Source organism: Dipodomys merriami, unplaced genomic scaffold, assembly GCF_024711535.1.
Source record: "Dipodomys merriami isolate MVZ:Mamm:240054 unplaced genomic scaffold, mDipMer1.0.p SCAF_62, whole genome shotgun sequence".
NCBI lineage: Eukaryota > Metazoa > Chordata > Mammalia > Rodentia > Heteromyidae > Dipodomys > Dipodomys merriami.
Window position 1 is genome coordinate 4,075,603 of NW_027206202.1, and position 25,419 is coordinate 4,101,021.

Here is a 25,419-nt window from a genome sequence, read left to right on the forward strand (position 1 = left end):
CAGAGTTTCCTAGTCACGAGCACTAGAAACGAGACTATGGCACAGAAAACACAAGGCTAATTTCAGTGGCCATCTTGAATGGTATGTATCAAAAGAGACTGAAATTTTTTTTTGTTGTTTTTTTTTTTTTGGTCAGTCATGGGGTCTGAGCACTGTCGCTGACAGTGACTAGTGCTCTGCTGCTTTGAGCCACAGCTCTACTTTCAGTTGTCCATGCTGGCTTTGAACCACAATCCTCAGATCCCAGCCTACTGAGTAGTAGGGATTACAAGTGTGAGTCACTAGCACCCAGCTTAGACTGATTTTTTTTTTTTTTCAGTATTCATTCAGTTCTGGAGTTGCACCTCTTAACATTTAGCTCTTGGAAAGAGCACAGCTGAAGGCAGGGTGGCCTGCGGTGGTCTCATGGGGCTGAAAGAACCACGATTTATAAATGGATAACTTAGAGGGAGGGGAAATGGGTGAATATATCTAATGTCACTTTATTTTTAAATTTCAATTTACTGCTTGGAATAGGTTTTACAATGACATAGTCAAAGTTGAGAATACATGAAAGAGCAAGTCTGTACAAGGTCTGAAGTCCAAAGCAAAGTGGTGGTAGCTCACACCTGTAGTCAATCCTAGCTTGTCAAGAGGCTGAAATCTGAGGATGGCAGTTCAAGGCCAGCCCAGGCAGAAAAGCCCCTAGGAAACTCTTATCTCCGATGAACCACTCAAAAACTGGAAGTGGTGCTGTGGCTCAAGTGGTAGAGTGCTAGCCTTGAATACAAAGAGCCTTAGGGACAGCACCCAGGCCCTGAATTCAAGCCCCACAACAACAAAACAGCAACAACAAAAACCCTCTGAAGTCCAGATGCTGTGTAATCTGAACTTTTCTCTCTTCATCCTTTCTTTGGGTAGGTGGGGGAGGACTCATTGTACTAGGGACTGAGCTCAAGGTCTTGGCACTTGAAAGGCAACAAGGTACTCTTCATTTGAGCCATGCCTCTAGCACTTGATTTTGTTTTTCAAATATAGTTGAGCTTTTGCCCAGGCTGGCCTCAGACCTCAGTCCTCCTATGTGAATCTCCTGAATGGCTGTGATTACAGGGATGTCTTAACAGACCCAGTCACTAAATCTGAACCTTTCTCTGTGCTGACAGGATACTCAAAAACCTTTCAGATTTTGGACTAATTCAGATTTTTTTTTTTAGATTAAGAATGTGCAACTAGAAAACTTGATGCAAATATTCCCGTTTAAAAAAATAATAAACCCTCTAAAATCTGAAGCACTTCTGGTCCCAGGCATGTCACATAAGTAGTTCTCAACCTGGGTGCACTGATTAACAATGGTCACAGTAGCAGCCCAATCCTCATAGCAACTCACAGGTATAGAACTGTGGTGCAGACACCTGACATCAAAGGGGTCTACTTTAGTCAACAGCCCCAAACTGAATCCCAACAATGAAGTCACTCAGCGCATCCCTGGAAGCCTGGTGATGGGAAACCGTAGTCTTTTCTGCCCAGTGCAGTTTATCCAGAGGGAGAGAGCAGCTGTGGTGATCTAGGTCAGGGTCAGGTAATAACAGAATCCCACCCTGTGTTCTGCCCTCCAGAAAAAGCTCCCTCTCACAGCCCTGGCTCAGAACATGCAGGAGGCATCTGCCCAGTTGGAGGAGTCCCTGCTGGGGTAAGTAAGGTCCTGCTTCCCCAGAGGAGAGCCGAGGCCTCAAGTCTGGGAAGAGGTGGGGGGATGGTGTGGCATGGGCAGCATCGGTGTGACCGGGTACCAGACAGCGGCTGAGACACTGGGGAGAAAGCGAGACTCAGTCTCTGGATCCCAGTAGAATCTAGGCTAAAAGGAGCTGCCGACAATAGTATTTTGATAGGGTCAATGTGTATTCCCCTGAGCTTGGACATGGAGAAGTTCCATCCACACCTTTCCTGTGTCTGGTGTTGGCTCACATACATTCCTGAGTCTGGCTTGTCCCTCTCAGTCCTAATTAGGAGTCACTCCCTTTCAAGATAGCCACCAATGGGCTGGGAATGTGGCTTAGTGGTAGAGTGCTTGCTCAGCATGCATGAAGTCTTGGGTTGGATTCCTCAATGCCACATAAACAGAAAAGGCTGGAAGTGGTGCTGTGGCTCAGATAGTAGAGTGCTAGCCTTGAGCAAAAGAAGCTCAGGGACAGTGCCCAGGCCCTGAGTTCAAGCCCTAGAACTGGTCAGGGAAAAAAAAAAGATAGCCATCAAAATTCAGCAGTACTTGTTTCAATGGCTCATGCCTCTAATCCTAGCTAGTCTGGAGGATCTGAGGATCACAGTTTGAAGCCAGCTGGGCAGGACAATCCATGAGACTCTTATCTCCAATTAACCATCAAAATGCTAGACGTGGAGCTGTGGCTCAAGTGGTAGAACACTAGCCTTGAACACAATAGTTCAGGGACAGTGCCCATACCCTGAGTTCAAACCCCAGCACCTGCACCCCAAAAACAAGTGTGTGTGTGTGTGTGTGTGTGTGTGTGTGTGTGTGTGTGTGTGTGTGTGTGTGTGTGTGTTTTCCTAGCCAGGTACTGGTGGCTCACACCTGTGACCTTAGCTACTTGGGAAGCTGAGGTTAGGGCCACCCTGGCTACCACATGTGAGACACCCTTGTCCCCCTTTAACCAAATACCTGGGCACAGTGGTGTATTTGTCATCCTAGTTGTGTGAAGAAGCTGAGCTTGAGAAGCTCGCAGCTCTAAGCCAGCCTGGCCGGGTAGAAAAAAAGTCTGAGAGATTCCATCTTAGCTAGAAGAAGCTAGGCCTGTCATCCCAGCTGTATCAGGAAGCAAAAAAAAAAAAAAAATTAAGAGGATTGTGGTCCAGGCAGAAAGCCAGACCCTAGCTCAATGAGCACCAGTGTATGTGGGGGGGGACGGGGGTGGGGGGGTGGAGACACAGCTCAAATGATAGAACTCTTACCCAGCAAGCATAAATACCACCAAAGAACATTACCTGGGGGTGGGAAGGAGAGTGTATTTTTCTAAATTATTTGAAATTACTTGGATTTTTGTGGTTTGTTTCTTTTGGCAATTCAAGGGATTGAACTCTGGGCTTCAAGCTTCCTGAGCAAGTGCTCTATGACTTAAGCCATAGCCCCAGTTTTAGTTTCATTTCCAGTTTTAGTTTTCAGATGATGTCTGACAGTTTTACCTGGAAGGTGATCTTCCTACCTCCACCTCCCGAGTTAGCTGGGATTACAGGCATGGGCATGTCCTTTGGTAACAGCTTGTTTTTCAGATAGCATCTTATTAGCTTTTACTTAGGCTGGCCTGGGATTACAAGCGTGTAACACCAAATCTGACCATGGTTGTTGTTGTAACTTAAATTTATGTGTGTGTATATGTGTACATGCTGATCTTGGGGCTTGAACTTAGGGTGTGGATGATGTCCCTGAGCTTTTTTGCTCAAGGCTAGCACTCTATCACTTGAGTCACAGCTCTACTTCCAGATTTGGGGTCTGTAACTAGAAATAGTCTCACGGACTTTCCTGCCCAGCTTTGAACTAGGAACCTTAGATCTCAGCCTCTTGAGTAGCAGTTGTGAGCCTTTAGCACCTGAGTTGACTTAAAATTTTATGTGTGGTTTACTTTTTTAATTGACACAGAGTAAAGAGTTGTATGCATTGATAGGGGACATGTGACAATTACCGTCCTCCCGGAGCAGCTGACCAGTCTAGCCCCTCAAATACCCATCATTGCGATGTCGGGATCTTCCAAACTCTTCTTCCGTGCTGGCTATGTTGAAATGCCCAACTAATTGTTGTCCAGCACAGGTGTCCTGGGCTATACAGCATCAGGAGTCCTCCCTCCCATCCTCCTGTGCTGTCCCTCTGCTCCCCAGTCCCCCACGGCAGGCGGGGTGCACTGATGAAGTAATACGGAAGTCTGAGAAGATAGCAGTTTTCAGTGTGGGAGGCACCTGCCCCAAGTCCTATTGCTCTCTGCCCCTGTGAGGGGGGCCCTGCTTCCCAGTGGGGCTTGACCTTCAGCCTTCTCTGCCCATTCCCCCCACAATCCTTCCTTTGTTCCGTAAACAGAATGGTCTCCTCCCACCCTTGACCCACGTTGGCGGCTCTGGCCCTGTCCAGAGCAGGGGGCTTGTGGCCACAGCCAGCATCCCTGTACCCTCCAGCCTGGATATGTGTCTGTAACTGCTTCTCCAGCTGCCTCGGTGAGCCTGACCAGAGTGGAGCTGTGTGCTAGCCCCATGCAGAGTACTCTGCAAGTATAGCTCACTGTTCCAAACAGTGGAGGAGGTAGGTAACACGGATGCTCCCATTTTAGAGAGGAGGACATTGGCAAACAGAGAGGATAAGGCAGTTGCCTGAGACCACACAGCTATGATACAGCAAAGCCTGTACTCAAAACTCAGATCCACGATGCCACTATGGCTGCCTCACCCCATGCCACTTTCTAGAGGGACAGGGTGACAAGGAGACGAGAGAGAAAGCGACTGTGACCGTACAGGTTTGCGTGCACGCACGCGCGCGTGTGCACACACACATGTGTGAGGTCAGCAGCGTTCACAGATGTGATGTTTGCCAGCCTCCGGTGTTAGCCAGACCCTCATCCACACACATGCACGTTAGGCCGCCAGGGTTCTGGGGAAAGCTTAATTGTCTTCTGACTTGAGTCCCTAATTCTTGAGTAGGTTGTGAACACTATACCCCTCATCTCACACTTACGCTGGAAATAGTACTCTCCCTCCCTCCCTCCCTGGCCCACCCATCCTCTCCCCCTTCCTGTCTTCCCTGTACTGAGTGCCCCTCCCTTCCTTGGATTGAACCCCAGCCTTCACTCATGCCAGTCAAGTGCTCACTGAGCCACATCCCCAGCCCAGTCTGCTTCCTTCTAAAACACAACTCACTTCCTGTTTGTTTATTTGTTTGAGAGAGGGTTTTGCTATGTGTGGAGCTCAGACTGGTCTCAAAGAGGTGATCTTTGTGGCCTGGCCTCCCCAGTTTTGGAATTATGAATGCGGCCATCTCATGCACTGGACTTTAGTGTTAAGTGCTACCCTACACGTGTGTGTGTGTGTATGTGTGTGTGTGTGTGTGTGTGAGGGGGGGGAGTGTCCATGCACACACATGCACATTGGGTTTGAGCTCAGGATCTGGATGCTGTCCCTTAGCCTTTTCGCTCATGGCTGGTGTTCTACCACTTAAGCCACACCTCTGCTTCTGGAGTTTGATGGACATTCCTACTTGGGCTGGCTTCAAACTTTGATCCTCAGATTCCAGTCTTCTGAGTAGCTAGGATTACAGACATGAGGCACTGGTGCCTAGCTTGTGTTGTATGTGTTTTTGGTTTTGTTTTTAGCTGGTCCTGGGACTTGAACTTGGGGTTGGGCACTATCCCTGAGCTTTTATGCTCAAGGTTAGCACTCTACACCTTGATCCACAGCTCCACTTCTAGCTTTTTAATTAGAGAGAAGACTTTTCCTGCCTAGGCTGGCTTGCAACTGTGATCCTCAGATGTCCTGAGTAGCTAGAGTTACAGGTGTGAGCCACCAGCACCCGGCTCATGTGTGGTTTGTAAAGGCTTTGCTGGGCAGTGCTCTGCTATGCGCAATCCAAACTGCAATGATCATTGCCTGATGTAATAACACGCGCTTGTTGTCGGTTATTTGAAGGAAGATGCTGGAGACGTGTGGAGATGCGGAGAATCAGCTGGCCCTTGAGCTCTCCCAGCATGAAGTTTTTGTTGAAAAAGAGATCGTGGATCCTCTGTACGGCATTGCAGAGGTAGGTGTCTGTGCTTCGTGCACAGAAGAATCGACTGGCTTAGGCTGGATGGAGAATGCTTCACTTGTGCCTACGGTGATTTGAATACATGCTTCTCAGAAATAAAAAGGAGTAAATTGAAAATTGAAATTTATTTTTTCCTTAAGAGAGAAACCATTTTAAACAAACCTTGTGCTCTTTGAGGTCTTCGGCTAAAAACGCCAAAGTGCATCCCGTTCAACCCCCAGTGCACATCCCACTTAGTGTGTTCTTCCTTTCAGGTCGAGATTCCCAACATCCAGAAACAGAGAAAGCAGCTCGCAAAACTGGTGCTGGACTGGGACTCGGTGAGAGCCAGGTAAGATAAAGCTGCAGAGACGGTGACGAGCCATCACCACCCACTGCTGAGCAGGCGGAGTGGATCGTCACAAAGTCACACATTGCTCCTCTGGCCCCATCCTTCAGGCCACATCCTCTCCCAATCATGGCAGTGGGGGTCTTATTAGACAACCCTGTCCTCTGTGAGCAAGGAGAAATAAAAATAAGGAAAGCTAACTGGGTGCTAGTGGCTCATGCCAGGAATCCTGGCTACTCAGGGGGCTGAGATCTGAAGATTGCAGGAGTTCAAAGCCAGCCTCCCAGGCAGGAAAGTACTTCCAGGTACCTTCCGAAAAGTGGAGTTATAGCTTACGGGGTAAAATACTAGCCTTAAGCAAAAAAGCTCATGGACAGCACCCAACACACACACACACACACACACACACACACACACACACACACACACACACACACACACACACACACACACACACACACACACACACACACACACACACACACACACACACACACACACACTTGCCCACAGTGCACAAGGACCAGTGTATACACACACACACACACACAGAGTTGCCCACAGTGCACAAAGTGCTGGCTTCATCACCAGCACCGCAGACATATGCAGAATAGTACGTAAGTGCAGGAGCGGGGTTGTCCACCAGCCAGACTCTCCTTACCGAAACAGGAGGCCTTGCTGACCCCCTCACACCTGCCAGTCCTCGCTGCAAGTCTGTGCCGCGCACGGCAAAGCAGGTACGGGTTCTGTGTGTCAGCTGCACTAATGGTACCCTTAGAAAGTGGCCCTCCACAGGGCTGGATTGAGTATCGGGGATACTACTGGCTTAACTCACATCCACTTTATCGGGGGGAAGAAGCAGCCCCAGGCCATCGAACGTAAAGATACTAGTTTAGGCAACATGGAGGCATTCATGCATGGCACAGTTACCAAGCAAGAGTGTGGCTTGCTGGACACTTGCTGCTTGCCAGGTATTGATCTCCAAACTCCAGATATCAGCCTATTGGGTTCTCCCACCAGACCCCGTTCTTTTGCTCCTCTATTTTTAACAGTCCCGGGCCCTGTCGGGCTTTGTGCAGAAGCCCCCAACACCAGTGGGAGAGGGAACTTCTTTCCCCACATAAGGGAGCTGCCTGCCCTTCCAGCCCACGCGACTTGCTCCACACCAGGCCTTAGAAATAATAAATGGCGAAGCTAGAATTGGGACACAGAGTCTGCTATCTCCATATCACCTGTACACACGTGACCGGAATCCTGTGTGACAGGACGGGAGTGCGGGCCACCCTGACATACATTTTTTAAATTAACATTATTTATTAGCACTGGGCATGGTGACCCACACCTGTCATCCTGCCTACTCAGGAGGCTGAAATCTGAAGCTTACAATTCAAAGCCAGCCTGGGCAGGCAAGTTGATGAGACACTCATCTCCAATGAACTACTAAAAAGCCAGAAGCAGAGCTGTGGGCTCAAGTGAAATTCAGGGACAGGCTAGCACCCAGAAAAAAAAAAAAGTTACATAATACATGTGCTCCTGTACGCTAACTATATTCATGTATGCTACTCTGTTACACATATTACAAAGGACCTCAGTTGTGACATCTCCATATATGCAAATAAGGTACTCCATCCGCCTCACTCCCTCTACTGCTTCTTCATCTCTCTCCCTCATTCTTAAAATAGTTTTAGCAGGCTTCATTATTTTACCCTCATGCATACATATAAAGCAGTTCCTCTGTACTCACCGTCTTCCCCCCTCCTCCCTGTTTCACCTGCTCCCCAGCACAACCTGTCTGTCCTTCTCTCCCCAATGGACAATTGTTTCCTCAAACAAGGAAGAACCTTTGACTGGTTTAACAAGGCTGTCAGTGCCCCTCCCTGGAGCTGATTTAACAACATTACAGAGATTTATCTGCCAGGAGTTAACTCATTTCAAGTACACGTACCCCCCTAGAAGACTTACAGATTCTCCATCTGCTATTCACGGGGCTTACTCACTGAATTAACTCAAGTAGGTATTAGAGAAACTGAACACCTGGCCGTTCTTCGTTACCTCTTCCCGCACCGCCCTGCAGGGATGTTAGGTAGGAATCCAGTATATGCATACGCACACACATTCGTCTTTGTTCTCGCTCTGACTCCCCGTGTCATTCTGCGCGGGGATCAGTGTTGGTCATCTCAGTTTCACAGGTGGGCCCTGAGCCACAGGCAGGCCAAGTTGCTAACAGGGCAACACAGCTAGTTAGGTTGAGCTGCTCTTCACACTAGAGCGTGGCTCTTCAGGGAGTGCAGCACTGGTTTGTTGCTTGGGATGACCTGCTGCTGTCTGTGCCTTTTCAGAAATGTGAAGTGGGCAGCACACAATGTTAAGGGCAGTGTAATAGTAACAGGGCAGTGCAGTAAGAGGTAGTAGCATGCTAGCCTTGGTTTTATGTTTAGCTTTCCACAGAACCAGACAGTGCCGAATACAAACAAGCTCAAAGCACTTGAAAATGAGGTCTGCATGGCTGAAACTAGTCACAAGTCACAGATGGCAGGAAGATACATCCTAGGCAGTGCTCAGGAGCAGGAGCTGGTTTCCAGAAGCACAGGGAATGTTCCAGATCAGAGCAGGGCAGCAAAGGGGTGCTTTGTTGGCAAGGATTCTATGCCGAGCACTGCACAGCTGCTTCAGCAGCGGGGTTTGTAGGAGACAGGATGTGTCTGATGGCACTCAGAGCAGATACCCACAGCACGGGGAGGGTCCTGTCATGCTGGAACACTCACGTCTCCTCTTAGAGGATAAAGTCAAAGAGAAGCAGCCATCCTGGGTTCTGATACCCGACATAAGCAGTATCTGTTCTGGGGAGGGGCCTACCTCCACCCCGTGCAGTTGAAGATGCATAGCCTTGTCAGACTGGCTGCCCCTTTGTTTTCGCAGGTGGAACCAAGCTCACAAGTCTTCAGGAGCCAACTTTCAGGGGCTTCCATCAAAAATAGATACCCTCAAGGAAGAGATGGATGAAGCTGGAAATAAAGTTGAGCAGTGCAAGGTATGAGACGCCTAGTCATCGCAGCGATCATCGTCTGCTGACGCGTCACTGTGTCAACCCTTCCCGTAAGAAGGGTCTAGGTCTCCAGGACTTGCATCTTTGTGCGCAACGTGCCTGTACTACCTCCCTGCCATGCTAGCCCAAGGCCTCCCTTTCTGGTCTGAGTCCTCGTGAATGCCAGACTCAGCCATGTTGGCTACCATGCTGGTACAAGTCTACCTGGTTATTCCATCCCTACCTTCCATTCATGCACAACATTGTGAGTCTTTGTTTCTTTTCCTTTTATCTTTTTTTTTTTTTTTTGAGGCAGGCTGGAGATTCAGGAAATTTACTTTCTTGTTTTGCCAGTTATTTTATAAATGTATTTATTCTTCATAACTAGCATTTCCAGATTTATCATAAATGGGATAGATAGTCTTCACATTAATTTATGTACCTTGATGTCCAAAACAGAAAGCAATATGTTTTAAATGCAAAAGAAGTTATATATGTGTATTTTCCAATAAATGTAAATTTTTCTGTATATGTATAAGAACAATATATGCACACACATATATACAAAAATTGAAAAAAAATACATATATACCCATTTGCCTTATCTGTCGTTCCTTAAGTTACTGAGTTTTTACATGAATGATTTCTTTAGATATTAAAAAGAATAAAATTAGACATTAAGTCTTCCACCACTCTCTTCCTTCTATCTAATTTCTTCTGTACTTGATAGAAAATTGCTCTTCCTAATGTCTTTAATTCCAGACATATGCCCGTGCGTACCCACACATTTCATAGCAGTCAAAAGAGGACATTTTTCTCCTTTTTTTTAAAATCAAGTGGTAATCTACTGTAAGTAGTGCCCCATACATACTCTTGCTTCCTGGCAAGGAATTGAAAAACATACTTTGGAAATGGTTCCCATGTCAAGACATAAGATGCTTATTCTTTTTGTTGTACCCTGGCATGGTGGCAGCAGTGGTTTAGTGAACATTTAATCTGTGGCTTCTTCCATCACTTTTCTGTCTGAGGCCTCACAGATCACCTCAGACCATGTTTCCGTTCATCTTTCTCATGCTGTGTTTCTTCTGCTTACCCAGGATCAGCTCGCGGCAGACATGTACAACTTCATGGCCAGAGAAGGGGAGTACGGAAAATTTTTCGTTACGGTAAGCACCAGCCCTTGAGAAAAATCTTAGCCCATTGTAAAAATCGAGTCCTTTTTAGTTTATTTGCAAACTGAGTTCATTTTTTGAGTTTTGCTCAGCCACTGTGTGTGTGTGCATCCGACGCTAACGTTACTTTTGTTTTTGAATGTGGGTCTGTTCTCAGTTATTAGAAGCACAAGCAGATTACCATAGAAAAGCATTAGCAGTCTTAGAAAAGGCCCTTCCCGAAATGCGAGCCCATCAAGGTAACGTAACCTGCGTGCTGGCTGACGCCTTTCTTGCCGCTGCCCCTCTGCCTCTCTTCTTCTCTGCATGCATTTCCTCTGGGTGGAGGCTCTCTGCCAAGCCAGGTGCTGCTCCCAGCACCCGTCCATCTTCCTTGCTGCATCCTCTAATATCTTCCAAACCCAAATTAACACACTAACGGAACACTTTGCAGTTCTTTCAAACCTTCCCTCGAAGAGATAACTCAGGGGTGTGTAGGTCTGTCTGTCCTCCTACAAGCTTGAAAAGTTGGAACATCCAGTCACTTTTCCAAGCCAGCTGCTGGTTCTGCAGGGCTCAGTTCTGGCCCTGTGCCTCCAAGAGTGGCCATCAGTCTGGGGGGGTGGGAAGAAGTTCAGCTTTCCAGGAGAGAACTTTTGTACTTGACTCCACACATGAGTGTTGATGGAGTCATAGACCACGGCCCCCATTTTGGACTCGTTTGTCGACACAAGGCTTTTGTTCTTATCAGTACTAATATTTTACCCACCATAGTCAAGCACGTTGCAGATTCTTTTCCACAAATGGATTAAACCTTCCTTTGATGTGGGATGTGTACACCTATTGGTTTGCTTGTCGATTTTGTTTTGTTTGCCTCCCTAAAGCCCTTGCCTCTCCTTCTGTGAGATTTGCCATCAGTGCTCACCAGCAGAAATGGCAGGAGGTGCTCTGTCATCTTCAAGTGTGTTGCATTTGTCCCTCAGTGTCTGAGGGGGAGTGGCCTCATTTGCATATAACCTGCCCATATTCTTCTGTGTACTTTGTCATCTCTAGATTATTATACTGTAGAGTGCAGTGTAAATGCTGTGTAAATAGTAGTTCCATTGTAGGGTTTAGAGAATAATGACAAAACAGTAAAGTTTCTCCATATTCAGGAGAGAGCAGTTTCGTTGCTGGGTATTTTCAGTCCACAGCTGGCTGAATGTGGAGAGCCAGCTGCCTTTCGCTTGCGGTGTAGACCTGACATTTGGAGTTTAAGTTCACCCTGCAGAGCCACGGGTTTGAACCGCAGAGATCAGGCCAGCCATTGAATGTAGCGACCATGTGATTGTGCAGTATGGGTGACAGTGGAAGGTTCTGTGGATGTGCATGTGCACTAGCCCCTTGAACTTCAGGAAGTCCCAACAGTTTTTAGCCTTGTGCCTGAAAGCTTTTGAATGATGGAATAAGATTCTCTGTTTTGACTGACCCTGGCCCTGAGTAATCTCCGCTGTAATGCACCTCATTACTTGGCCATTCTTCATAGGATGAGCTTCTCTTGGTTCTAAAAAACATCATTTCCCAGTGTATAGCAATGGTGTTGAGCAGCAGATATACAGAATTGAGAACTTGGGTTTATGAGGTAGCCACTGTGTGCTGAGTGCTGCGTGGAGCAGAAGGATGGACAGCAATGTTGTAGCTTTTGAGTGCCTGAAGTCTAATTGGGAAGTTTCCCATCCACCAATCAGGGAAGGATGGCTTCCCAGGCAGCTGGTTCTGTCGTTTTCCTTGAAGAAATGCAGGAGAATGGGGAGCAGGGCTGGGGATTAGGGTGAACTGTGGAAAACTGGCCTGTAGGGGGCACAGCAGAGGAGGACCGTGATCTCCTCCTGTGTAAAATATACCCCATCCTCTCCCCTCCCCGTCTCCTCTTAGTCTTCTCCCTCTAGTCCTGTCTTCTGTCTTCAGAAAGACTCAACAAGTCTTTGCTATAATCTGACCCTGCAGTTCCCATGTCCTGGACCTTCTAATGGACATTTGACCAGCTGCTGGCCTTTCAATCTCCACATGTCCCAAACTCGGTGCCTTTTACTTGATCTCCTTTTCTTCTGCAAGGCTCTTAGAGACTCCTTTCTACCTTCTCTCCTGCCTCTTAATTCTTCAATCTGGCTTCCCCCTCCACTCTGCTGTTTAAAAAGGAAGTTTGAATGCCCAAACACTGGGCAATCCTGGTGTCTGGCACAGCTGGGCCTCTCTTCCCTGGCGAAACTTTCTCCTGCTTCACTTGATCATCATCCCTCATCTCACATTTCTACAATTCTGCCCCCACCTCACCCCCTTTTCTGAGTTGTGTCCTCACCCCTAGGATCTTCTCTTCCTCCCTCCCTTTACCCCTTCCCTAGAAACTCCCTCTCGTCTGCATCTGAAGCATCAGTTCTCTTGAATGCTGCCCTCGTCTTCCACTCACTGGTCTGTGTACTCCCCCTGGCCTTCCTTCTTGGTCCCCTTGACACCACCAGGCCTGAAAGCCTGTGCTCTCTTCCCTTCCTCTCTCACATGGCCACTGGGTTCTGTTCATTCTGCCCTGTGCCTGCCTTTCCCCCCATCCTTCCTGGCCTCTCTACTGCTGTGCTGTCATAGCCTGGTGCCCGAGCTCTGGGATAAAACTCAAGTGTCCAGACTCACCGCTTGTCGCTCTCCACCAGATGTGCTTATCTGCTTCTTAGCCTGTTGATTCTCATCTCCCTCACTGCTGGGGCTGTGTGAACCCTGTCTCCCAAATCACCCTTGCATTGATGGTCAACACCAGAGGTCGCAAACAGCTGCCGTTCACTACACGTTTTTTTAATTAGTTGCTGTCATTTTGAATCAAGACACTTCATGTACCAATCCCCATTCTGCCTTCTTTTAAATGTTTAAAAGGTCTGGTGGCACTTGGGGTGTTCCCCCCCCAGACATGTTGATCTGGCTGCTTCTGGGGGCTCCCCAGCCTGGCCTCTGCCCCAGTCACCACTGGCCATGCAGACAACTGTTTTGTGACCCTTGTGTATACCATCGATCTGCCATGACATAGCAAACGTGTCTTGTCTTGTGGCTGTCACGTGTACGTGTATGTCCTGTGTTTCCTTCATGATCCAATTGCTCTCACCCTGAAGGTGGAGTGTCCCTGGGCACTCGGTCCCTCCTGCAGTGCCAGGCACATAGTACGCTGTTCATTTGAGAAACTGGAGTCTGCCCTTTGGAATGTCTCTGGGATGGAGGTTTTCATTCCCACCCCTGCCAGCATTACATGAAGGCAGAGGGCAGCGTACTCTGTGGAGTGTTTCCAGAAAGTTCTAGCAGAGGACGGGCGTAAGCCCAGCTGGTGGGCCAGGACCACATGACGTGGCCACCAGCTCGTGTCCCTTGAGCTTCCGTGTGCTTCCCACATGGCGCTGTCTCCCGATCCCACAGGCAGGCCAGACCCAGCCAGGACTTCCCATTCGAAGACCCTAGGTCCAAGTTCAAAACGTGGCTTTCTTATCTGATTGCCTCACGGTGTGTATTTCTGCCGAGCTGCCCCAGCCCCGTGGTGGAAGGGAGCAGGGTTAAATAAAATCCCACACTACTGCTTTCATCCCAGGCTGCGTTCCTGAGGAACTGACGACGCTTCATTGTGTTTTGACTCCGAATCTGTTTGGCAACAGATTGTCTCAGAGACACTGCACCTGGCCCACGTTCCCCTCGACCATCTCCAGTCCTGGGTCACGGACGTGGGACAGTGGTTCCATTTCCATGTGAGGAAGCTCTTTCTCATCCTGTCACTAGAAGGCCAGTCCCGTGCTGCTGTGCATGTCTCGGTGACATGGCTTTCCATGAGGAGAGGACGCTCACACCAGGCCGCCAGCCTACCTAACGCGTGTTGAAGGCAGGCGGCGCGGGGCCGCGCTCCCACACACGCCAGCCACAGCCGCACACGGCACAGGTGCTGGCTCCTCCCAGAGCCTCGGCTGCCAGCGTTTAGAACACCTCCTTCGGTGGCTGGGGAGAAAACAGCGTGGGGATGCGTGAGGTTGTGGGGGTGTCTTACAGGCTGTTCACTGCTCTAGATAAGTGGGCGGAGAAGCCCGCCTTCGGGACCCCTCTGGAAGAGCACCTGAAGCGCAGCGGGCGCGAGATCGCGCTCCCCATAGAAGCGTGCGTCATGCTGCTCCTGGAGACGGGCATGAAGGAGGAGGTGAGGCAGCCCTTCCTCTCCCAGGGCACCATGCGCGCACCCCCCCCCCCTCCCACACACACACACCCCGTCCACCCTGTCTTTATTACATAGCCACTGTGGGCATCGTGTGGACCGACAGCTTCCAGACTTTCAAATTGAGACCCACCCTGCACACCGTACTCTTCTGTGTCTCCCAGGACCGGGTGAACTCGCCTGAGTGAAGCATGTTCCGACCTTTTGTGTTCCATCTGATCGTGGCATGTTAAGCTGTTCATGATGTGGGACGGTGGATTTCATGATGTTGTAACAGACCAGAGCTTCCAGGAGCTCTTGGTTCTAATAACTGTTGACAGCAAGAATCTTGCACCTGTGTGATACGATGCAATTGATGTTGGAATGCATTTATGCATTTCTTTTATAGGATCCCTACCAGAGAGCCAGGCAGGGCAGTTCCTGTGCATTTCTTCTCGTTTAGATAAGTCAACATACAGAGAGGTCACACTGGCACAGAGCTCGATAGAATAATAAGTCTTTTTTTTTTTTCCTTTAAAAAAAAAACTTTAGTTTTTCTTTTTGGTCCGTTGTGGGGCTTGAACTCAGAGCCCGGGCCCTGTCCCTGAGCTCTTTTGCTCAGGGCTAGTACTGTGCCACTTGAGCCACCGCACCACTTCGGATTTTTGAGCAGTTAATTGGAGTCCCACAGCCAGCCTGTGCTGGCTTCAAACCAGGATCCTCAGATATCAGCCTCCTGAGTACCTAGGATTAAAGGCATGGGCCATCAGTTCCCGGCTAAAAAAACTTTTTATGAAAGTTTTATGTAACATGCATACAGAAAAGTGTGTGTATTGCAGTGTGAACAGCTTTAAGGAATTACACAGGCAAAAACTCACCCATCCAACCACACCAGGTCCAGGACTGCTCCACTTGCTGATAAGCCATGGTTGATGCTTTTCATCGGGAGCCACTTCCACTTCCCCACTGGTGTTTGGCAAACTGTTGAGACATTTTGATCCTAGTAACTTGGTTGGCCATAGTATTGAAGACTAAAAATTGAGGATGTTGTTAAACAGCCCACAATGCACAGGGCGCTCCCTCCCCTACCTCCCCCACTCCCTCCAGTGAAGAATCACCCAGACCAAAGTGTCAGGAGTGTCCATCCAGGTCCTGAAACCCTGCCCACATCAGTTTGCTTGAAACTCAAGTCTTTTAACTCCTGGTCCTGTCTTGGTTGATACTTCGTGTATTGTTTTTTTTCCTCCATTTTCTTAGTGTCATTTGGGCAGGGGTGACTAGCAGCCTGGTCTAACACATTTTTTCTTTTCTTAAGATGTCAACATTTTTGTATGTGAGTGTGAGACAGATTCTCAATATGTAGCCCAGGCTGGCCTCAAACTCAGGATTTTTCTTCCTTAGCCTCCTGAGTGCTAGGATTACTGTTATGAACCATTATGGCTAGCCTTTAGATAGTAATTTTTTGAGGTGATTTTACTGTTACTACTAAGGTGTTGTACAGAGGGGTTACCATTTCATAATTCAGGCAATAAGTGCATTTCTTTTTTTGGACATTGTCACCCCTTGCTTTAGTTTTCCCCAGTTTCCCCCATCCCATCCCTGCCCACAGGACTGCATAGTTCATCTTCCACATAGTGTCTATTGGTTACCACGACTGCACTTGTTCACCCTTCCCTCTATTTCTGTGCCCAATGCTAATTTTTTTTAAATCCTAAATATAGAGAATCTATAGCAGTCAGTGTTGGAAATATAAACTTTTTGTGGAAGTAAAAAAAAGGCCTTTTAAACAGAGACAGATTGAGAGCTTGCATTAAAAACAGACTTCTACATGGTGGCTTACCTTGTAATCCTAGCACTAGAGCAGCTGAGGCAGGATTTAGAATTTGAGAACACTTTGGGCTACACAATGAGTCCTTGTCTCAAAATAACAAAAACCAAGGTTTTTGCTTTCTGCCCAACCAGGCAATCTAGGTGAATACATAGGTCTCCCTATTTCTTGGGCAGCCCTGTGAGGCAGGCTGGCTGGCCAGCTGGCCAGCAGGCAGACAGACAGACTGACTGGCTGACTGTCCTCATGGATGGAGGCGAGCTGAAGTTCCATCAGAACCCGCAGCCTCTTGGTAGGAGACTCACAACCTACACTTGACGTTGATGGCTTTTCGTTGTCTTCAGGGCCTTTTCCGAATTGGAGCCGGAGCCTCCAAGTTAAAGAAGCTGAAAGCTGCTTTAGACTGTTCTACTTCTCACCTGGATGAGTTCTATTCAGACCCCCACGCCGTAGCAGGTGAGCTCCAATGAGTCCCTCAAGTCAAGCTGCTACTGGGAAAGCTGAGATGAGTGGAGAAGCTAAGGGACAGTGCTAAGGTCCTAAGTTCAAGCCTCAGTACTGACAAAAAAACAAATAGCAACAACAGAAAACAAAGTCAAGCTGCCCTCAAAGCCTGAGCAAGTCCTAACTTGGGCAGATCATCTGTTAAAAAATATAGTTTTATTTGTCAAAATGAAACTCCTAATAAAATTCCCGATGCAAAGCCAGCCTATAAGACTCTCATCTCCAATAAACTACTCAGGAAAAACCCAGAAGTGGTGCTGTGGCTCAAGTGGTAGAGCGCTGGCCTTGAGCTGAAGGAAGTCAGGGACAGCACCCAGGCTCTGAGTTCAAGCCCCAGGACTGACACACACATACCAAAAACTCCCTTTGTAAACACACACACACACCTACCTTCTTATTATCTTTATCTAAGTTTACTTCCTCCCTCTTTCCCCTTACTGAGTAAAGGTGGAGATAGCTCATAACGCCATTGTTGGAGACGTACTTCTTCCCTCTTCTCGTCCCCACAGACCATGTCTGTTAAGAGAATTTAAACATAACTTCATTGTCTAACCACTCCTCCTGCCAAAGTATGGTTTGTTCTGTATAACCCAGAAGATTGTGACTGAGATAATGTCAGTTTGCAAAAACATGCGCTCCCAAGATCTCCAGGCACCTCCATTTCATAGCCAAGGTGTTAATGGTTGCAGGTGCTTTGAAGTCCTATTTGCGGGAATTGCCTGAACCCTTGATGACTTTTCATCTCTACGAGGAATGGACACAAGTTGCAAGGTGAGTTTAAAGAACACAGCTTTAAAAGTAAAGAGACAGGATGGGGGAAGTGGAGCTGTGGCTCAAGTGGTAGAGTGCCAGCCCTGAGCAAGAAAGCCAAAGGACAGCGCCCAGGCTCCAGTTCAAGCCCCAGTACTGGCACCCAAAAGGAGGATAAAATACTGTGCCCCATTTGCAAGTCATTTTTATCCTCAGACTTTATAATTAACATGAAAATAGCACGTGTCCCAGATCTAGTTACATTGAGAATGAAAATTTCAGGTATTAATATTAGTATGGGAAGCTTCCAAGTTATGCCTTGGGTTAAACATACGTGACTTATCTGATTGAAGATGCATAATGGCACCCTCACTAATGAACTGGCCCATCGCAAATCCTCTTTATGTTGAAGAAAGCCCTGTAACTGGACAAGGGTCCTACTGCTATATGCCTGTCAGGCGGCTTGCAAATTCACCTGGACAGTAAGGGGGACATCATTACACTAATAAAGTGTCTCGAGTCCTTGCTGTGTGCTAAAGGCCATACTAATCTTGACAGCCGTCACCTCCTATAATCCTTAGTGTTGTAAGAGGTTGATGTTACTGTTCTCACTTACAGATGAGGCAATGGGGGGTGGAGGTGGGGAGGAGTAGGGCTGAGGCCAGGGCAGTAACGGGCACCCACCCCATGTCTGCCCATTCTCTGGCCCTTTCTCCCCCCCCCCCCCCCCGCACCCTGCCACCCCCCCACCCCAGGCTTAACTCTATCAAGGAAGAGTTGGTTTTAAGCAGGACAAGTCTTTCATAGAGAATAGTTGGAGTTTCTTGGTCAGCCGGCCCGTGTCATTGTGCTGACCTGTCTTCTCTCCCAGGTCCCTAAATCATTACCTCTGATGCTCCCCTCCTCTCCCCTGTCCCCATCTGCCCGTCACACAGGCCGTGATTTGATGGCCTCTGAGCCATTTTTTCTTGTCACTTACACATCATCCCATATTGCTTTTCCCAGATGCTTGCAGAATCGTGCTTTGTCCCTTATAGGTGAGGTTTTTAAGTTCATAGCCATGTTTGTAGTCTTTATTCCACCCTAAGAACCCAGTTAGGGCCTAGCCTGTGACTGTGTTAGACGAACCCAACCATCACTTGTAGGTAGGCGAGTTGTAGCCTTTCTTTTATTGGGTGGTTTCCTTGTCCCTTCCTGAGCTCAATTTTTCTCTAGTTCCTGAGAGGAAATAACCTCTTAAGCAGTGTATTATTTCATAGTTGAGAAATGTCAGCATAGACCTCCACTGTATGGGTGACATATGGGCTGATCTCTTAACATGTAACATGTAGATGTATTTTTCTTGTTTTTTCTTTTCTTTTCTTTTTCTTTTTTTTGCCAATCTTGGGGCTTGAACTCAGGGCCTAGGCACTGTCCCTGAGCTGCTTTTTTTTGGGGGGGGTCTTTTTTTGGTCCGGTCGTGGGCCTGAACTCTGGGCCTGGACGCTGTCCCTCAGCTCTTCAGCTCAAGGCTAGCGCTCTACCACCTGAGCCACAGCACCACTTCTGGCTTTTTTCTTTTTGCTTATGTGGTGCTGAGGAATCGAACCCAGGGCCTCATGCATGCAAGGCAAGCGCTCTGCTGCTGAGGCACCATCCCAGCCCCGTCCCTGAGCTTCTTTTGCTCAAGGCTAACACTCTTTTTTTTTTTTTTTGTCGGTCGTGGGGCTTGAACTCTGGGCCTGTGTGCTGTCCCTCCACTCTTCAGCTCAAGGCGAGCACTCTACCACTTGAGCCACAGTGCCACTTCCGGTTTTCTGGTGGTTTATTGGAGATAGGAGTCTCACGGTCTCTCCTGCCCGGGCTGGCTTTGAACCGCAATCCTCAGATCTCAGCCTCCTGAGTAGCTAGGATTACAGGCGTGAGCCACCAGCGCCCGGCTCAAGGCTAACACTCTTACCACTTGAGCTATGATGCCTCTTCCAGCTTTTTCTGTGTATGAGGTGCTGAGGAATCGAACCCAAGATTTCATGTATGCGAGGCAAGCACTCTACCACTAAGCTACCTTCCCAGCCCTGTAGATATATCTTCACTTCTGTTGTATAGATATCACCGGGATACCTTCTAGCACTGTCCTTTCTAGTGGGCAGAGCTGACTGCCCCACAAACCCTGCTGTGTCCGTCTTCTGCATCTCTGAACATTGGTGCCTTGAAGTTTACTTTGTGGCCAGGGCTTCACAGCAGAATGGGCCTCTGGGCCTGGAGACTTTAAGCAGCCTTGAGAGTGAGAAAGACTGACCAGAAGTCCGAGTGCCTTGAGTTTGGCAGCTGATCTGTGGCTGGGCTCTCTTTGGTATAAGGAAATCCGGGCTCCAGAAAGCATCTATCAGCATGCATGTTTTCTAGACTGAACCCTCTGTGGAGCTCTGTTTCCTTGTGCCATGTGTGTTGGACCGCGTGGTTTTGCGTGGCTCTGCCCCCGAGCTCACAAGTGGAATGATTGAGTCTTGTTAGTTCAAGTTCTTGCTCCAAGTCAAACAGTGATGTAGTTGGTATTTTACTACAAACCTGTCTGTTTCCCAAGTTTGTGCTGTCTGCCAGCCGTGGGAAATAACAACACGGGCCTCATGGTTAATATAGCATATATTTTTAGGTAGCTCTGCATCGCTTTGACTGAGATAATCAACTTAAAGAAGGAAAAGGTTGTGTTGGTTCACAATTTCAAGGATGTCAGTCCGTGATGACACTGGGCACAACACATTGTGGCAGGGCTAATGGGAGAGGAGGCCTGTCGGCTTCATGCCAGCTGAGAAGCAAAGAGCAAAACAAGAAGGTCCAAGGTCCCAGAACTCCTTCCAGGCCATGGCCCTGACTTATTCCCAAAGGTTCCACCAGCTCAGAGAGCACCTCAGGCTGAGGTCCAAGCCTTCAACAAAAGGGCCAGGGGGTGACATTTCATATCCAGATTATAGCCACATATTAGTACATCTATCAGTAATAGGTGGTCTAATGAATTTTTTTTTTCTCAGCATACAGGATCCAGACAAAAAACTTCAAGATTTATGGAGAACATGTCAGAAGTTGCCACCACAAAACTTTGTTAACTTTAGGTATGTATGGTTGGGATTCCATAAAGTAAACCACTACATTACAGTAACTCCGGAGTGAAGAGAGGTTTAATCCTGGCAGGGAAAATATTAACTCAGGCATGCATGGCACGGCTGAAGAGGTGGAGAGTCACGTGGAGGGAGCTGCCGGCCTGCAGGTTGGTGGGGTGGGTGAACCACTTAGCCACCTTCCCAGTCCACGTGTTGGGATTTTAACTTTGTTTTACTCTATGAATTTTACTGTAACTTTGTTTTACTCTATGAATTTTACTGGTGGCTTTTTAAATATAGAGTGCAAAAATCCAGAGTTTCCTATGATTCACAGTTCAAAAGTATACACTGCAAAGAAAAACCTCTCTCCTACCGTCCTCCTCTCGCCACCCATCCCTCTCCTGAGCCAGTCAGGATTCGCTTCTTGCACATCCTCTCGGCAAGAGTCAGTGCACGCCAGGAGAGGGGGGCTCAAGTATGTAATCCTAGCTGCGTGGGAGGTGGACATCTTGGGGATGAAGATTTGAGGCCAGCCTTGGTAGAAACGTTCATGACTCCATCCTGAACAGTAAGTGGATGTGGAGGCCTGAAGCTGTTATCCCAGCTGTTTGGGAAGCATAGTAGCTGGGCATGGTGGCCCTTGTCTGTCATCCCCAGCAACACAGGTATGAAACAAGACCCTCCTATTTATCAACACAGAAAGGGTCTGGAGGTGTGGTTCAAGTGCTAGAGTACCTGGCCCTGAGTACTAATCTCAGTACCTCAAAAAAAAAAAAAAGTGAACAAGTGCATAAGCAACTACTTTCATATATACATGCTACATACATGTGATTTCTCTCATCACCCACTTTTTAACATCCAATGGTAGTGTATATTGTACACATCCTCCACCTCATCTTCTTTACTTAACATTTTAATGTTTTTGTTTAGTGAATCTTAAGAGAATTTTTCCATATCAGTACATGATAACTTTTTTATGGTTGCATCGTACTCCACTTTAAGGATTACCTAGCATTATTTATTTTTTGGGGGGGAGGGGGGGAGATCCGGTTGTGGTGCCTGAACTCTGGGCTTGGGAGCTGTCCCTCAGCTCTTCAGCTCAAGGCTAACACTCTACCACTTGAGCCACAGCGCCACTTCTGACTTTTTTCTTTTTGCTTATGTGGTGCTGAGGAATCGAACCCAGAGCCTCATGCATGCAAGGCAAGCACTCTGCCGCTGAGCCACCTTCCCAGCCCTACCTAGCATTATTTAACCAGCTCCCTGTTGACAAGAGAGCTAGATTGTACTTAATTTTTTAATGTAACCGTACTTACAGATATATAAAATTATAGTCATATATACTTAAAGCATGTAAATTGAATATTTTCATAATTGCAATATAAAATGTGTTTAAGTACAGTTCCATTTAAGAAATGTACCTTGGTTGATTTTGTATGTTTGCTTTACTATATTTGTATTAAAAATATGTTGAGCTACTGTTGAATCCAATCTAATTTACTCAGTGGTAACAATTGGATAATAGAGGAGAAATGGATTAGAAATGTGCAGCACATAGAGGTAAAACCGTGGTGATTTCCTCTTTACAAGTTCTCATTAATCAAGTTCTCAAAACAAAAGAAAAACCTGCAAGAGCCAGGGAACGCAGGTGGTCGGGGAGAGCTGCAGACCTTTCATCCCTTCTATTTCGCAGGTACCTAATCAAGTTCCTAGCGAAGCTCGCTCAGACCAGCGACGCTAATAAGATGACTCCCAGCAACATAGCCATCGTGTTGGGCCCCAACTTACTGTGGGCCAAAAACGAAGGGTGAGTGAGCGTCTCCCCCCCCTCATGGGACACTAATATCTTCTCTTCACCTGGTGGGATGACCCTCAGTCTAGCCTAAGTTGATTTTCCACTCGTCTGACTTTCTCAGGACACAGCTCAGGGCTGGCCCGCACGTGGGCAAGGGGGAGGAGGCCATCAGGCAGCTGATAGGAGACACACATCTGTATCTGCCACAGATGCAGTGATGAGAGACCACCAGAGCTTGACCTCTACTCCCTTCAGGGTGTGGCTGGGCCTGAAGTGAAACTGACATGCAACTGGTTAGCGGGAAAAATGATAGACCCAGGAGCCCTCACAGGAAAAGCAATGCTCTACGGCTGTTCAACAGCATGTAGTCAGTGGTGAGAGCAGGACCAGACAGAGGTTATGCCCAGGCAGGTGGAAAAGAAGGGCGAGTCTAACAAGGTCATTTGCGAGTCTAACAAGGTCATTTGTCCAGGTGGTCTCCTGCCTCAACACCCTCCCCACTCCAGACCCTGATGATAAAAATGTTTCTCCCCCACCCAGGCACTGGGAGGGCTTTTTTCTTGGGAGAGTTTTATCTTCTGTTTTCAGGAAGAAAGAGGAAGGTCAGAGTGCCCTTCTTACATACGCTATCTCTCAGGTGTCTTTTTCCTCAAAGCTGTTGCCAGTGATCTCAGTTCTCACAGCTTTCCCTGCGAAGCCCGGGCCGTCATGCCCACCTTCGCTGAGTCCCGCGCGAGCCCTGGCGGGGACCACAGGGCCTGTGTCCTTCCCTGCTCCCCATGACTGCTTTTTGTAGGATGATGGTCCTGTTGAGCTTCCTCTCCTACTTGCTAAGCAAGCACTCTACCACATGAGCTGCACCCCAGGCCTTTGTGCTGTATTTTTTTCTTTGTAGGATCTCACGTTTTCTTTTTAATCATTATTATAAAGGTGACGTACAGAGGGCTTACAGTCATATAAGATAGGTAAAGAATGCACTTCTTTTTGGACAATGTTATCCCTTCCCTCGCTTTCTCATAGTTTTTGGCTCCCATCCCCACCCACAAGTTGTACCGTTCATTTTCCACATAGTGTCTAGTGAGTACCACTTCTGCATTGGTCACCGTTTGTCCCTCCATTTCTGTCCCCCCCACCCCCCTGCCCGCCTTACCCTCCCAAAGATAGATAAACATATAAGCAAGACAAGAAAAAACAGAAACAACAACCAAAAAAAAAAAACCTCTTGTTTCTATTTCCTAGAGTTCACTTCAATAAATATTACTTGCACAATCAGATGCACATAGGCATGGCACCTTTGTGTTCCTCTCCTAAGAATAACTTCCTTTGGTCTCACTGTGTGTGAATGCCTAAAGTCCCGTATGATTTATCGTGTCCCAGTATATTTTAGATGTAGCTTCTGCATATGAGCAAGAACATGCCCAGCTTGTTTCTCAGAGCTTGGCTTACCCGTCATTTTGCTTCCTTGTTTGTTTTGTTTTGCCCAGGGCCAGCCTCAGATCACAGTCTTCCTGCCCTATAGACTCCACGTGGCTGGGCTCACTGGCACTTGCCACCATGCCGGGTGTCTGGGTTGAGTTAGGGACCTTGCTTCCTTCCCAGACTGGCCTCGAGCTACCATCCCTCTGACTTCCCCCAAGTAGGTGGGATTACAGGCGTGAGCCACCTGCTCAAAATGCTGCAGTTTTCATATCAAGGTCTTTTCACTCACTCATTCACTCATGTATGTCCAATCTTGTTTTAGGAAATATATAAGATTACTCGTATAGGGGCTGGGAAGGTGGCTCAGTGGTAGAGCACTTGCCTCGCATGCTCGAGGCCCTGGGTTCGATTCCTCAGCACCACATAAGAAAAAAGCCGGAAGTGGCGCTGTGGCTCAAGTGGTAGAGCGCTAGCCTTGAGCTGAAGTGCTGAGGGACAGAACCCAGGCCCAGAGTTCAGGCCCACAACCAGACCCCCCCCCAAAAAAAATTGTATACATTCAGTATTACAAAGCAAAATTAAAGATCAGTAGAGGTATAGCTCTAGTAGTTATATTCCTATAATGCTAGCTTCTTGGAGGCTGAGAGCAAAAGAATTGTGGTTCAAGGCCAGGCCAGACAGAAAAATTTCCAATCAAAATAACCAAAAAAGCAAACAAAAATGGTAAAGCACCAAGTGGTAGAGCACCCGCCTACTAAGGTCCCAAACTGACACCCCAATACCAGCTAGAGGGGGGTGGTTCACACCTATAATTGTAGCAACTTTTGGAGGCTGAGATCTGAGGATCATGGTTTAAAGATTCTTATCTCCAACTAACCACCAAAAAGCGTGGAAGTGGAGGTGTGGCTCAAGTGGTGGAGTGCTAGCCTTGAGCCCAAAAGCTCAGGGACAGTGCTAGGCCTAGTTCCAGCCCCAGGAACAACACAAAAAGGAAACAACAACAACAACAACAAAAAGTAGTTATACAAAATTACTCACACACATGTCACAGTAAATAAAGGTAAAGACAGCTGGAAAGTAGGTCTCACCCCACTTTGTTGTGCAAATCAGTGAGAGCCAAGAGCCCAGTTAGGTCCTCAAGGGCAGGGATAATGGTTCTTACCCATTCTCTTCCTTCTGAGTGCAGATGTTAGATACTTTCAGCTCCTGGATCCTCACCCTGAGCCTGGAGCCTACATGTGCCCACCTCAGTGTGAGCTCGGGGCACTGCAGCAGTGAACGCTGTAGCTGACAGTATCGGCAAACACGGTTTTTAGTCATCTGGGGTCTTCCATGCTAGCTGCCAGCTGGGAGGCTGCTGCAACCTTGTTCCTAATCAACTTAAACCAGCTTTTTTTTGGGGGGGGGGGAGTGGTGGTCAGTTATGGAGCTTGAACTCAGGACCTGGGCACCCAGCTCTCTGAATTTTTTTGCTCAAGGCAGGTGCTCTCCCTTTGAGCCACAGCACCACTTCTGGTTTTCTAGTGGTACACTGGAGATAAGAATCTCACAGAGTTTCCTGCCCGGGCTGGCTTCGAACC

The 25,419-nt window shown here is 47.8% G+C and overlaps 1 protein-coding gene across 1 annotated transcript in view; it reads left to right on the top strand.

The window, feature by feature from the left end:
- Arhgap17 (Rho GTPase activating protein 17) overlaps positions 1–25,419 on the top strand; it is an 89,213-nt gene that overhangs the window by 44,364 nt on the left and 19,430 nt on the right. The window contains 11 exon segments of the mRNA XM_070004301.1: positions 1,596–1,669; positions 5,656–5,767; positions 6,028–6,104; positions 9,021–9,132; positions 10,224–10,292; positions 10,456–10,537; positions 14,345–14,472; positions 16,639–16,750; positions 17,488–17,569; positions 20,557–20,637; positions 22,319–22,432. Of these exon segments, the coding sequence (XP_069860402.1) occupies positions 1,596–1,669; positions 5,656–5,767; positions 6,028–6,104; positions 9,021–9,132; positions 10,224–10,292; positions 10,456–10,537; positions 14,345–14,472; positions 16,639–16,750; positions 17,488–17,569; positions 20,557–20,637; positions 22,319–22,432 (1,043 nt within the window).